At 38.3% G+C, this 15,642-nt stretch overlaps 1 protein-coding gene across 1 annotated transcript in view; it reads left to right on the top strand.

The window, feature by feature from the left end:
* Positions 1-15,642, top strand: part of USH2A (usherin) — a 414,010-nt gene that overhangs the window by 260,131 nt on the left and 138,237 nt on the right. Inside the window, exons 38-39 of the mRNA XM_054394908.1 lie at positions 8,627-8,777; positions 8,950-9,092. Of these exons, the coding sequence (XP_054250883.1) occupies positions 8,627-8,777; positions 8,950-9,092 (294 nt within the window). The remainder of the gene's footprint in view (positions 1-8,626; positions 8,778-8,949; positions 9,093-15,642) is intronic.

Here is a 15,642-nt window from a genome sequence, read left to right as displayed (position 1 = left end):
GGTTTCTTTGACAACATATTCCCTAGTGTGCTCCTATGACAGTTTTTGATATAGGAACAAAATATCCAAGAAGTAGTTGCTTTTCTCATATGTCATATACATATATTCCATAATGATATCTTTCAGAAGATCAGATAAGTTTGAATACACAAAAGCTTTCAGCAATTCTGCAAGCTCCTCACAGGAAACTGTGTGAACATCAGCTGTGGCAATATTACACCATCACAGTTGTTTCATGTCCAACAAGTAGTCATTTGACCTGGATCTGTCAGATACCTGCGTTCCTGTGTCACCTACTCTAGGTGATCCTGCTCTGGCAGGAAGGTTGGACTAGTTGATCTTTCAAGGTCCCTTCCAACCCCTTATATTCTTTGAGTCTGTGTGACATTCAGAATATAAGTCTACACCATCCACTGTGCATAGCAGCTCCCTAATGCCAGCTAATCTGTCATCTTCTCAGACCTGTTCTTTAGCTATGGTTACTCTCAAGCTTGCATGCCAACAGAAATGGTGGTATTTCACACAATTCTTTAGGTACTCCAGAGAAATTTACAGATTAAAAATTACAGGTAGCTTTATTGCTACCTGTATTGTTCTCCAGTCTGTACACTTAGGGATATAATAAATTGAATGTTTCTATCAAAATGTACATCATCTGGTAACACTTTAGTTTGCTGCCAACAGGGTAGACTGTTCTGTGAGTAACAGTCCCTTGACACATCTATACTGCAGGAGTGCACATGATGCTAACATTTGAGCCAGGAGTCTTCATATTCAGAACATTTAGATCTAAGACCTCACTTTCTTTAGCATTCAGTTATGTTGCTCTGTTTTCTCAGTTTCTTTTGCCACACTGAGTGGAGGTAGAGCCGCAATTCATTTGTAGAAACCAGGCCCTCTTGTTCAGGTAGAATGCTGCAATTAATTTTAAAAAGTATGCTTCAGATTGAGGTATATAATTATTATTGTAACAACACCACCTGTGTGCCTTTTCTGTTTTCTTTGTTCTTTTTTTTCCTCTTCTGTGATGTTAAAGACCCCTTCACTGAATTTTTAGGCTGGAAAGGAATCCATTGGGAATCATCTCATGCAGAACCGTAAGTTGTCTTGTTTCTCATAAAACATTTGTTTAGTCTTATGGAGACTTTAAACCTGAACCTGAAACTTGAATTTCTTGCAGCATTTTAATCTGTATCCTGTTTCCCAGGACACAGAGATTATTCCCTTTGTCTTCGCAAAACTTCAGTGAAGTTGCAGATTACTGTATGCCTCTTTACTGTTCTGCTATTCTTTAAATTACATAGGTTTAAACCTTCTTCCCTGGTCTTTTCCCAGCCGTAAGTGATATAATTTGCCTTTTTTTTCTTTTGTGGTTGTGCTTTTAGGAAGCCCTTATTTCCAGAGATATCTAAGAACAGTTTAGTTTCAAACGTGAAGTTGTCTTCGTTTAAGCAGTAGAGGAAGATAGACTAAAATTACTCTCAAAGTACTTAAAGAAGACTCCACACAGGATTGGATAGGAATACAGAATATAGTAGAAGATTAAATGGAAATGCTATTCATCAACTACAATGCTACAGTGCTACAGTGCAAAGCATATGAAATACACAAAAAGCCATAGTCTGGGCTTAATACAGAAGCCCATTAAGCTAAAACTTTCCCAACCTCCACCAAGCAGGCCAAACCCCCAGGCCTGAATGCTGCCCCAAATTATGCCCCTCTGCACTTCCCTCCCCTGCCCAACCCCATTACTTGAACCCTATGTGATGCAGGTGAAAATTGGCTTGCCAGCTTCACGCCCCTGCCAAGGCTGTGCACAGCCTCACTTCCCTGCAAAGATAAGGAATTGACATCGGGAAGGAGAGGGGAGGGAAAAAGGGGAAATGGAAGAGGGGAAAAAGGGGAAAGAGAAGTGAAAAGCCCATGGGCAGCTTGTGCTGTCAGTTTTATATTGGAAATGCAGGGTATTATGAGAATGAAATACCATGATTTCCTGTGGCTAGCCACTGGGCTGGACTTTCTGGACACTGAACCTCATGAAAGTCTCAGCTCCATGGTTTTTTAAAGCCACCCTGTCTCAAACCAGGACAGAGTAAAAAGCATAAAAGCCAGCTCATGGATCTTTGAAATTGTACCATCAACATTAAGAAACTTCAATGTAGCCAAGAGTTTCCTTGCTAGCAGTCTACTTAGAATCTCATTAGAGATGTTTCCATCAGCATGGAAGCCTCTGGCCATAGCTCACTACCCTCACTGCCTGTAGATACCAGTTGTAAGGGAAGATGCAAGATTTTTAAGATTGTGTCAAATTGTGTCACCTTTTCCCTTTCAAAAATAAAAGTTCTGAAATTAATCTTCAAAGCTGCTTCATGCAGAAAGCTGAAGCTACTGCATGAAGATAAACAGGATTCTATTCCCCCTGCTCTTCCCACATCTGTTCCCCTAAGTTAAAAGTCATAGATTTGATAGTTTTTCAAAGCTACTTCACAGAGATATTTCATTTTCCAGCAACCAGTCACAATTAACCCACAGGAGTATTTTTTGTCTAATTGTGGCTTTTGCCTGATTTTGTAATACCAATCTTTATGTTTTCTTCCTCATAGTATTTTTAAAATAATTAATTTTGTGATATGACAGTTATTGTCTAGTCATCCTTTTAAAGAGTCTGATGAATAATTAGTTTTACTGGGCAGTTATAAATTCCATCCACTGTCTTTATTACAGGTATTAAAATCATTAATCATTCAGCTAATTGCTTATTGGCATACTTTTGTAGCTCTTAGAGTTTAACAAAGTTCTTGCTGAGTAACATGGATAAACTTCTATCCAGCATGAGGAAGGAGGGCAGGTTAGTTCTTACATAAATGTAGGGGTGACAAGTGTGTAAGACATTTTTTATAGTGCTGACCCTAGTAAAATGTAGCACTCAGGAAAGGGGCATATCTTACACATATTTTTACTGGAGACCTCTATCTGGATTGTAGATGCTAAGATTGTACCTGAAGAAAAGCTCATTAAAAGGAGGAAGTTTGATTTTGTTTTTTGTTAAAACAGTATTAATGAGGAATGAGTAAGCTCGCTAAGCTTGCTCTAGGATTTTAAAAGATTATTATCTTCAGGTATGCAAACTGTGGAGTTAAGCCTGTGTTGAGTTTTAGGGCCTTACTAAAATTGTGCTCTACAGCCTGAGTAGTGCAAGTGGAGGAAAATTTTCATTTCAAACTTACACACTCAGTCCAGATAAATTTTAGATGTTTTGAGCTTCTTTCTCTTTTTTTTCAAGTGATCTTGTGCCGTACAAGTAACATTAAAAGTTAATGCTAAGAGTGTAAAAATTTACAAAGCCACCCCTTTTCAAGTGAAATTACGATTATAGTAGAGATCAGGTGTATAGACCAGGGTAGATTATGAAGCGAGAACAGGATATTTCTTTACCCTGTTTATGTTATACTTCTGAAAAGAAAATTCCACTAACATGAGGTATAAACAGGTTTGGATTGACTGGGAAGTTTTTGGAGGCTTTTTGCTACACTTTTATCTCTTTACTTGCTGGTTCTGATAGCATAGAAGGGCAAGAAGGCCACCATGAACTTTTCACATCGTATATTCCAAAGCATATGGATGTGTGTGGAATGAAGGATGCATTGCCCCTGGTATATGTGTAATTAGATGGAGATACATCTGTAACAGAAAATGCGTATCAGTGAAATAATAAAATTAAGCAGAAAATCCAAGAATACTCTATGTGCTGTCTGGGCATTGAGTAGGTGGAAAACAACATGGTTAAACGTATGTATTAAATGAAAAATAAAGAACAACTGTGTATAGGTGCTATACACTGAGTAGGAAAGACAGCTGTGAAAAGAGGGTTAAGAACAAAACCAGAGTAAACTTCAATGAAGCCTTCAAGACAAGCAACAAAAATGCAATCTTCTGCTTTGCGAATAGATAAAGGTTTGTAAGTAGCATGCCCTTCTAGTGATGACATACAGTCCACCATGGCCTGCCTTTGAGGTTAAATGAAACAAAAAACACATGCCCATGTTGAGAATTATGGAGAGTGCAATGACTGAAATTATTGGGACGGAGCGAACAACTCGATAACAGGCATACCTGGGAAAATCAGAAGACACACATGTCAATGTGCAGAACAGATTGCCATAAAAAGTGCCATAATGAGATTATCTCAGTATGGGCACCTAAAATAGAAAATGAATCAGGACTATCTAAACAGCTACCGCAATAAGGTAAAGAAATGGAGTTTGTGAATTGAACCTGGAAAAGAGTGAGAGTAGACATGTTGGAGTGAGACATTCATCTAAAGGCAGTCTGACTGAAGCTTTTCTTCACCATTAGGGCATGACTATGGACAGCTTATTTTCCTTCTCTCTAGATAAATGCCTGTAGTTAGCTTTTGTATCCAGGTGTATGGAAAATATTTTTGTAAGATACAATTGCATCATATGTGCTAAAAATTTTGTATATGCAAAAGTGGTAAATTGTGGAGTTACATTAACATAATGCTTGCTGTCCTAAAAAACTCAAAACCTTACAAAGCTGACTATGATTGCATATGGAGCACCTCTCCTATGAGGACAGGCTGAGAGAGTTGGGGTTGTTCAGTTTGGAGAAGAGAAGGCTCCAAGGAGACCTTATTGTGGCCGCCTGATATCTGAAGGGGGCCTACAAGAGAGCTGTTGAGGGAATTTTTAGGGTGCTGGGTAGTGATAGGACTAGGGGGAATGGATCCAGGCTAGAGGAGGGTAGATTTAGATGGTAGAAAGAAGTTGTTCCCCATGAGGGTGGTGAGAGACTGGCACAGGTTGCCCAGGGAGGTGGTGGAAGCCCCATCCCTGGATGGTTTTAAGACCAGGCTGGATGTGGCTCTGGGCAACCTGATCTAGTGGAAGGTGCCCCTGCCCATGGCAGGGGGTTTGGAAATGGATGATCCTTGAGGTCCCTTCCAACCCTGTGATTCTGTGATATGTTGTTTAAGATAAGGAAATTGAGGCAATTTAAAACACTTTTCAAAGACTGCATAGCACATTGGTGGCTGGGCACAGACCAAATCTTTGACTCATCTGTGTGTACTTGAGTGTCTGGAGCACAATATATCATTGTCGTCCTAAAAGATTTTTCAGGTTTTATTATTTTGCAGACCTGTTTGTTAATTCTTTGATTAGAATTGACATCTGATTAAATATTTTATTCTGCCTTTGTAGTATCTTCATATACAAAGCATGACTTTCTGCCCAGCTAAGTGAGGATTTACTGGGCTAGATGTTGATTCAGTAGGTTGCAAGTGGAGTGGTTGCCCCCTGAGGGTCATACTAAAGCTTGAAGGGAGCTTTTTGAGCAACATTGCATCTTAAAGACAATATATCAAGCTGATAGATAAATGGCTCTTCTGCTGAGAAATTCGCAGTAGAATTATTGCTGGTTGCCACTTATTACTTGGGTAGTAAGGAGTCTCTTGGGAATATGGATTGGATAAAAAGGGTTAAGCTGAGGGAAATGTTACACTGAAGACCTTGGTGATGAGGAGTGTTTGAAACAGAGATGTTTTGTGTGCAATTTAGAATTACCTTTCTGCAGGGGGGGAAGTGCTCTGTAGTTTTAATGATCAAAGCATGATTAGTTTAATAGAGTACCTTTCTCATTATGACTCAGCAGAGTATTGACAATTTATTTGTTGTACCCTCCTGCCCCCTTGCCCCATTCCTTTGGAAGCACACAGCTAAGGACACTTGCTAGTGCATAGCTGAGGACATTCTCTGTGAGCTACAGGAAGTCTTTCAGACTCAATAAATTTGCTGTATATTCTAACATGTTGGTTCGAAAGTAGTGGGCCTGACTTTTTCTACAGGTCAGTCGACTTTCACAGAAGAGATTTGTCCAAATTTTCTACTCTGTCCTGTGCTGTGCTTTTGTTGGTAGAAGAGATTTGAACATTTAGCTGAGATTACCTCCGCCATTAAAATAACATCCGCGCTGTGAATCGTTATTGACATTTAGACAGCTACATCTTTGGGCTTTTCTGAACATTCCTGTATCGCTGTAATAACCACCACTATACATACATAAAGCTTAATCAGAGCTTTTACTTTGTAGATCTCAGAGAGCTTTACAAAGAAGGGTAAGTGGTATTATCTCCATTTAACAGACTGAGAAATGAAAGACAAAGGTGAAGTGAGCGTCCTAACAGAACTGGAAATAAATTTAACACTTTGGCTTCCTTAGTGAGTCGTCTCCTCAATAACAATGTGAGCTTTGGCTTCCTGGCCAAATTACAGCTAATTATATTCATTTTTAAACATAGGTTAATTCTTGCTGTGTAGAATTTCTGTGTGCACTTAAACAACTAGTGCATGTTAAGCTACTGACAATTCAGTTTTAAATGCAGTAATACCCTGCTTTGAAGAGACATTGAGCCTTTCTGTTAGTATCAGCTTGTCTAAACACTTTGAAACCCTCTAATAAAGGTTTTTACATTAATTGCACCATTTTTCTCATGCTGTCTGAGTTTGCCTGCTAAATACTTTAGGAATCACTTTATAAAGGGATGCCGAAGTAATTCACGATTATCTGTGAGTACTGTACTTCATAAGACTTACACCACCTTATTGCTCAACTTGACTCCAACATTTATGTTGATGCTAACTAGAACACTGTTAAGTGAGAGAAATATATGTTCTCCATTTTGCTCCTAAAGTGAAATTTAATTCACGTACAGAGGCATTTAGTGTGCAAGTGCTTCATCTTGATGGCTCAGATGGAGGGATGTTGGGGGTTGTTCAAGTTAAATCAACCATCTTCCTTCTGAGTCGAGGTGCTGACAAGCTCTTCATTGGCCTTGAAAGTATTGGCAAGGGATTTGAAAACTATGAATTACCTTAGTTTTTTTGTATCTCCTAGATTCGGGAACAGGAAGAATTCAAGTTTACTTGGGATCTACTGGAGCTTTATTGCTTAGGTCTAGATAAACAGTTGCAGGAGGGACCATTCAATAGCAACCAGACTGGCTCAAGCCCAAACATTTTTTGGGGTCTTTTTTTCAGAGTAACAGAGAGGTGAGGAAGGGAGTGAGGGAAGATGGAGATCCTGATCTACTTCATCTTGTCCTGAAAAATGCAGGAGGGTTGCAGGGCTAGAGGTCAATTCTCAGAAGTAAAATACCTGGTAGTAACTCAGGTGACTCAGCAGCCAACTTTTAGTAAAAATATTTCTTGTGAGACCTGGCAGACCTTGAACTTAAGGGAGAGGGAACAAGTCTCTAGATTGCACCATGACATGTCTTGTTCCTTTCTACATAATAGAGTTCAGAGCCAGAGCTGAAGAATTTAGAAGGTCCCCAGTCATAAGTATGTATAATTATAATGGGAGTAAAGCTCTCAGGTGCTAGTTCACGTATCTCTGTATGTGTGTGTCAGCATAAATAAAAACTATTGTATCTGTCTGATGACTTTTTTTTTCAGAGCCAATGCAATCTTTTCATCTGTTCCAGAGAGAAAATGATTCAGTGTATCGCAGAGTCTGTTTCTTTCCTCTTAGTAATCACCTCATGCACAGGTGGTAAATGAAAATCATAAAACTTACTGTAAAAATGCTGTTTGCTAATCTTACAACTAGGGCCTTGAGGTTTACAACTACACCTTAGGTTACAGATCTGTGAGACTTTTGTTTCTTTTTTTTTTTTCAATAGAGAGAAGGGAAAAATATAATATCAAGAAAAAAAATTTTGTTGGAAAGACCAAAGAAAGAAGCAAATTGTAACTACTGGACCATGAAAAGCAAAACTATCATACAAGAGTTTAAATGACAAAGGCAGTAACTTAACAGTATTTAAAATCTCTGGAACAGAACTTCAGAGCTATAGCTATGGATATATGCTATATATATAAAACTTCCAGATGTGTTTATACACAGAAAGTTTCTTCAACAGATTGTTGTCTTCCTGAAAAAACAAAGCCATAAACTGAGGGGTGCAAACTGGCATAGTTCTTTTTATGGCATGCAGTGAAATTTGCAGCAGTTAAAGGTCATTGGTGATATCATTACTGACACATTTTGATCTACAGTTCCTGGACTTCATAAAAATTAATTTCCTTATCAAAATAGAGGCTAGAGACTGAGACTTCAGTGAATCGATTTCAATTTCTACATAAAGACTTCTTTTTTTTCCCCTTAAAATTTCTGCTGTTTTCTTTTAAAATTATTAGTAATTTATAAGAGTGAGAAGGTATTTGTGTGAGGAAAAGCCTGATCTATTTTACTCTTGCTGGGTAACATTCTGGTGAGCATTTCCTTAACTTTGTGTGGTGGCAGAGCTGGGCACAAGGAGAAGTAGATAATATTTGAACAGGTGGTGGCAAATATGTTGCTTCTGAATTACTTTTGGTGTCTGGAGGTTTGCTTTTAGCAAAATGATGTTCGTGTAACTGTATTGGAAAGAAGAAAATGAAGAAATAACATTGTTCAGTAGTGAAAATGTTAAACTAAATGGACCATGTTAACATTGCTGTTGATCCTGAGGAACAGTTTTTCCAGTATATGGAGCATTTTGTTTCCACCCGGCATATGTTCTCCGTGGTTTTCTCTGCTCTAATTCATCCATGTTTTTCGACAGCTCCAGATGGCGTGATGCCTCCAAGGCTTTCATCTGCCACTCCGACCAGTCTTCAGGTTGTCTGGTCTACACCAGTTCGCAACAATGCCCCAGGCGAGCCCAGCTACCGACTCCAGATGCGGCGGAGGCATTCTGCTGGTGACATTTTTGAGTACGCAGAGCACAGGAAGGCCACCATCAACTGCTGAGCAAGAAAAATTCCAATGTCTTGAATATGGCTCACCTTTAGAGTGGCTGCTTTTGTTACAGTACATGTAGTGCTTTAGTCTTTCTCTAGGTGCTGGGATGTTTAATGATGTAACTGATGCTGCTTTTCTTTGCAGTTTGCTTTCCAGCCCGACTGCTTCCTTACAACACAGGGTTGGAGATCTTCAGCCATACACTGAGTACAAGATAAGAGTGGTTGCCTCCAATGGTTATGGCAGTGCTTATAGCAACTGGACTTCAATGACTACAGCAGAGGACAGTAAGCAGTCTGATCTTATTTACCTCCTTTAGCAGAAAATATAAATAACAGTTCAACTGCCATTGCACAGAATTTCTTTTGGATACTTAGCTTTCTTGGTCAAAAAGCAATAATATATTTCTTTCTTGAATATTAACTTGCAATAATAATTTCTAAAGGATCATGTATTTGTTGTCCTAGATTTTCATTAAAAAATACAAGGTTTTTGAAGTAGTGTCTTAATTGATATCATGTCCCTCCATGAGTATGTGTTCATATATGGTTAGCTTAAGACATACTCCTAAATACAGCTTTGTAAGTGGCATTCCTTTATATTCAGACTTGATTCTGATTTCAATCATATCAGAGAAAATAAGTTGAAGTTAATAGTATATGACAGTTTTCTTATCTCTTTGTTGAGAATACCTAAGCTGTACCACAGCTGAACAGAACTTATCATTCCCAGTGATCTTCGTTAATTCAAAGTGGTGATCTAGTGGTCTGAAAATGAGTTTGTCATTGCCTGACCCGTCATTTTCCTCATTAATAGTTCTGCATTCTGCAGACTTGTTCCATGTAATTTGTTCAACAGTCTCTTGATTCAAGCAGCATATAGGTACAGCCATTGAGTTGATGTGGTAGGATTCTGAACCTTTTAAATTATATAAGCAGAAACATAAGACAAAACTTGATCTTGTACATAATACATATAGAAAAAATACATAATTTCCACCTTTTTATAAGAAACTGAGCTGTTGTTTTTCTTTTGCAGTGTAGCAGGATATCTAATAGCACAGATTTTGGAAAAATATGTTGGTTTCAAACATATTATTTGTTAGTTTGTTCAGTTTTTTGTTAGTCAGTCGTGGATGATGTCATTGTACCAAATTTTAGTGAAACTGTGTATTTTCTGAAGATATTTTTCCTGTCATATTTTCTTTAATATGAAAGTCGTTCTGAAGCAGGAAAAGGCAGGATGTGGTGTGTGGGGGGTGTTTCATTACCAGCTTTCAGTACTGTGTTGCTTTCTCTGCTTTCACATTCAAGTACATGATGAGATCTGCATTTCAGACTGTAAATGTTAACCTGGTGCTCATATGCAATTGTTGTAGCAAATATTCAGTGAGGGTGACTCAGTTTCATTTTAGTCTCTTCTCTAAATGGATAGCTGTCTATCTTGAGAAAACACTCAGAAGAAAACATGTGTACCCACAGTTGCAAAACATTTTTCTTTGAAGCTGAGCAAATAATTCAGAATAGAAATTTATCTAATAAATTGATTTAATCTCCAAAGGTATAAATGATTCTATGAACACATTACTTACAAGAAATTATGTAATAAAACTAAGTTCTGAACTTGGTCGTTACATGCCAGAGATTACCTGGAAAAATCTTTGCTGAGATTCAATTCCTTTGCAGTAATTGTTTGTTACCAAAAGTGGATACAATATTATTAAACTTGTCTGCCTTCACTATGTAAATACAACCAGCATGTCATTCAAATGGCAACGATTGCTGTCCTGGTTTGAGCTTCCAGCTCTGGACAGAATGTAGATTTACCCCAAAAGGAGTAAATAAAAACATTTGCACAGAATTGGAAGTTAATAACAGTAATATTTACAAAAGTAAACCAGTTACAAAGATATTAAGGCTAAAGGAATATATATACAAAACCAGAATTGCCAACGGACTAAGCCCCACTACGCAGCAAAACAGCTTCCCACCAGCAGAGTCTCCCTCCCATGCATCAAAAGCGAAAGCAGGAGGCAAAAAGAATGCTGTCCAGAAGTTCTTCCTCTTAAATAGAGAATATGCAGGAAAAGGAAGGGAATAACACATTACATTCTGTGGTGCCTCCCTCTTGGGATAAACTTTCCACCGCACTAGAAGGAGTTATGCTCTATGGTACAACAGTTAACCCTTAACCAACAACAGTTACTTACCTCTGGCCAGATAGTTCACAAAGTGTTCTTTCTTTTTAGAGAAGAGGAGCACAGAAGTACATTAAAAAGGCATCACTTGTGCAAATTAGTGAAAATTAGTGAAAATTAGTTTTTGTGCAAAGTAGTAAGTGTAGAATTTTAAAATTCTCTGTTTGGGAATTAAGGATAAGACAGAGGGCCTACATAGGATGAGCGTTCCTATGTAGTCTTCTTGAACTGCAGAACTTGCATGGTCGTTGTGCACTAGCATGAAACGCTACCCTTTGCAAAACCTGGCTGCAAAAAGGCCTCTACCTCAGGGGTGGTAGATGTTGCCAGAGGAAACTTAAGAACAAGAAAAGAAAAATATAATGCCTCTGATGGTGTTTATGCAATTAAAATATTTTGAGATTAACAGACAACTCCCCTCTTTAGCTATGATTCTGCATCTTGTACCGTAGCTTAAAATAAACTTCTGTGGTACATTTATAAACTTCATGTTTCCAAGAGAAAAGTTATTTTTCTTGAAATGTCTTCCACTTGCATTGATGCTACTATCGAAGATACATCCCCAGTATCCATTAACCCTTGTAATTTGCAAAAACTCCCAACTTTCAGTGATGACAAAGGTTTTGGTGTCATTGTGGAAGGCTGCCATCTGTGAAAGGATATTCAACTCAGTTGCTTAAGACTGAATGATTGTCATTGGCTATAAGCAGTATTTCTGTCAAAGTTTCAATATGTTTCTCATAAAACTGCTTACCCTGACAGCTTATTGTGGAAGTAGACTTAATTCCTGACCCTGCTATCCAGGAGACTTCGACTATTTAAAGTACAATTTGACAGTGGAAATTTCCTTCTTCTGTTGAAATATATGTGGGTACACATGTTCTTGAATTTTCTGCCACGAATATATCGCTTTTTTTGTTTCACCAAAGCATAAAATACCTGTAGGAATAAAATATATGGGTGTGTGTATGTGCACGTGCATCTGATAGTAATAAATGTAAATCAACACACCTACTTTTAATGTCCATAGGGTGCTAATAAGACAAGCTGGTGATTTCACCATATAACCACATATTTATGTTTTATTTATGATAAATATTTCGTAAACTAGGAGGATAATAGGAATGATTAAGGAAAAATTAAAAACTGCTGTCATAAAATCTGTTGTATCTGATAGTATACAAACCAGTAGGTTTAGGGTGTTTATTAATGCAAGACAAAATGCTATAAATAATTTCCAAACACTTCCATTTACATTAGTGTGGCCTAGTGATGGAGTCCATGCATCTGTTAATGTCTATTTTGCCCATGCAAGATAACTATAATGCATATATCTTATGAAAATTGTAAACCTGCTAAACATGTCAGTAAAAAAGATTTACTCCAGTGATCTTAGTGAGTACAGACAAATAGAAACAATTGATGAAGTTTCTGGTTTAGATCTTGCTTTCAGTAACATTAATATAAGTTTAAGATAACTGTCTTGCAATCAGTGCAACCACCACTGACCTGAGAAGTCAGTATGCGCCATGGAAGTTAGAGCAGAACCTTATGCATTGCATTCAGAAATAAAATTAAAATTTATAGATACAAAAGAGAAGAGATCACTTAAGTTTTCCATTTTGTAATATCAGGAGAAGGAAGCTGTGAAGGAGTTGGATGTATCTACCTGAATCTGGCCCAATGGCAGCTGCTGCATTCTTACGGCATAGCTTTATATTTCACAAAATGATTGTGTCTGGTAGCCACACAATGTAATCTTTGATCAGAGGGATAGTTCCCAGGTGAGAAAGGCTTTTTCTAGTGCTTGAGAAAATCTATCTTTATTTGGACAGGTTTTAAGCTAGCAAAATTGCTACTTCAGAGAAAAGCTGCCTGTTCCTTTCTTTTCTTTTGACTGTTGCAAAAACTGCAGTCCAATGAATTAGGTACAGCGGGACATTTGTCACCAGCATGTTCTCTGCATTGGCTACATTTCAGTCCCGTGGGTCAATGTACGATTCCAGTGCAGAAATCCCTTACTGAAGGCCTTTTATAGGTGCCTGGCTTGCACAAATTGAGAGACAAGTTTTTGCGAGTTGCCTGTCAGGCAATCAAATTTTTTGTTTTTCAGTTCTTGTGTTAGTAACTGCAAGTCCATCTCTTTTATGTATGCAGTTATAAGCCAGTTCAGTGTTTATTCACAGTAAGTAATGCCAAAAGCACACAGGAGTCACCTGAGATCATTACATATGGAAGCTGCTGAACGGAAAAAAAAAAAAAAAAGTGTAAAAAAGAGAGCTTCTTCAGTGTATTAGTTGAGATATTTCTTGAAAAAACAGGGATGTGTTATTCCTATCATAGAATACTATGGTGTACTCCTCAAAGCTTTTGATTTCAGAGTGAGGAGGCTTGTTCTCTTAAAGCTTCCTTGTGTAAGCAAGAGAGGAAATGCAAGAGAAGAGGTGTTGTGGGTTTAAGACTGGATGTCTTAACCATAGAGTTGCAAAGTCCTCCAAGGGACTAGATAGGTGCAGGAAATGGTAATCTTTTGTTATTTTTATCCCATAAGCCCTGCATCTGCTATATAAATGGGTTGCAGAGTCAATTCACTCCTTTCTGCTTGTCTCTCTGCCTTCCCAGTATGGATCCCTTATCTCTTGCTCTGTGGGGGAGGTTTGCAGCCTGGCTCGGCCTTGGCAAAGCTGGTTTTGTAGCTGTGCCATTTGGCTTAGCTTGAGGGGGGTAGGGAAGAAAGGTGGGAAGCCTGGGGGGGCATTGAAGTCTGTTTTTTTTTGGAGGGTTTTTGGCTAATGAAGTTGTTGTAAGCTGAAATGTGAATTTGGATGTTTTGTATTTGTGTAAATAGTGTAAATAGTGTAAATATTTGTAAATAGTATTTCCATTTAAATTTCCAATTTTGTGAGGAGCATTTTTATTTTACTTCTTTGGGGAGTGGTAAAATATCTGTCGACTCTAAAGATAAGACAAGAGGGTAGATGATGCAATTCTCAGCTTTTAGGAATGCTTTCTTTTTTTGTCGATTCTTTTAGTTGTCTGAAAAGACAAATCTTCTACCCTAGCTATGTAAATTAGGTCCATATAATTTAGGCATATAAACTAATCTGTAGTTAGTTGATTTGAATGTGGTCACCAGTGATAAAGGCCTGATCCAACCTGTCTTTGGAAGGTTGGAGCGTGGCAGGGTTGGAGCCTCCACAACTTTTCTGGGCATTTTGTTCCAGGGCCTCACCACACTCATGATGAAGAATTTTTTTCTAATGTCTAATCTAAATCTAGTTTCTTCCAGTTTGAAGCCATTACCCTTCGTCCTATTACTAAATGCCTTTTTAAATGTCTCTCTCCAGCTATCTTGTAGGGCTCCTTCAAATACTGGGCAGCTGCTATTAAGGTCTCCCCAGAGCCTTTTCTTCTTCAGGCTGAACAACCCCAACTGTCATCCTCTGATCATCTTTGTGACCCTCCTCTGGACCCACTCTAACAGTTCCATGTCCTTCTTGTGTTGGAGGCACCAGATCTGGGTACAGTATGCCACCTGAGAGCAGAGAAGACAGAGCAGAGTAGAAGGAGAGAATCCCCTCTTTGGACCTGGTGGTCCCAGGATACAGTTAGCTTTCTGGGCTGCAAGTGCACATTGCTGGCTCATGTTGAGCTTCTTTTCAACCAGCTCTCCCAAGTCCTCATCCTCAGGACTGCTCTCTATCCATTTTCTCTCCAGCCTGTGCTTGTGCTTGGTATTGTTCCAAACCAGGCGCATGACCTTGGATTTGTTGAACTCTGTGAGGTTGGGGGTGGCTCATCTCTCAGGCCTGGTAGGCTAAGGTTATGGACCCAATGTGCATTTGCAACAGTAGAGCACAAAAAGTGTGAGTGCTCTGAAAATGGCTCTTGATGCATGTTTGAAGGGGTTCACATGGACTGCATGACATCGCATGAACAGCTTAACACCTTTTCGGTTCTGTGATCTCATGAGATAGAAGATTCCTGTGATCTTTTGTGCCAAGAGCCACAAAATTTGGATTTTCTGTTTGATATGGTTGGTAGTATACAAAAGATAACAAATTTTGTTCATACATAAAATTGCGTTGTCCGTGTTTCTGAAAAGAGTAAATGATTCATGAACAAAAGGCACAGGATTTCTGTTCGGCTTAGTGAGAGAGTTTCCCAGCAAATCAAGTATTTCTCATTATCTTTAAAGGGCAGTAGTCCAGGTACATGACTCAGTATATTAATGAAAGAATAGATTCCCCTAAAATATACCCATGAGAGCATAGCTCCTTTCTCACCCAGTCCATACAGTAAGTAAACAAACGTGTGATTCTAGTCAAGGAATTTTAAAAGACTAGGAACAGTTTTGTGCCTTCATTTTAAGTCAAGACTGAACTTTTGAAGCAGATGAGCAAAATAGCCTGCCATAAAAGATAATTTCATTTGCCAAAATGAAACTACCTTATAGTATTAACACTGTAATGAAGTGGTTTGAAATATGAACTAAGAATTGTAGGGAAAAAGATGCCCACCATTCCCATGTTCAGCAGTTACTTCTATAAACAATTACATCCATGTAAAAAGCTTTATGATTTTTATTTTCATCATTGTCAGGCTGAGCTGTGTAGCTGTCATACTTTGCAGTCTTCCCT

Source organism: Indicator indicator, chromosome 2 (genome assembly GCF_027791375.1).
Source record: "Indicator indicator isolate 239-I01 chromosome 2, UM_Iind_1.1, whole genome shotgun sequence".
In the NCBI taxonomy this organism is placed as follows: domain Eukaryota; kingdom Metazoa; phylum Chordata; class Aves; order Piciformes; family Indicatoridae; genus Indicator; species Indicator indicator.
This window is presented reverse-complemented; position numbering and strand designations above follow the sequence as displayed.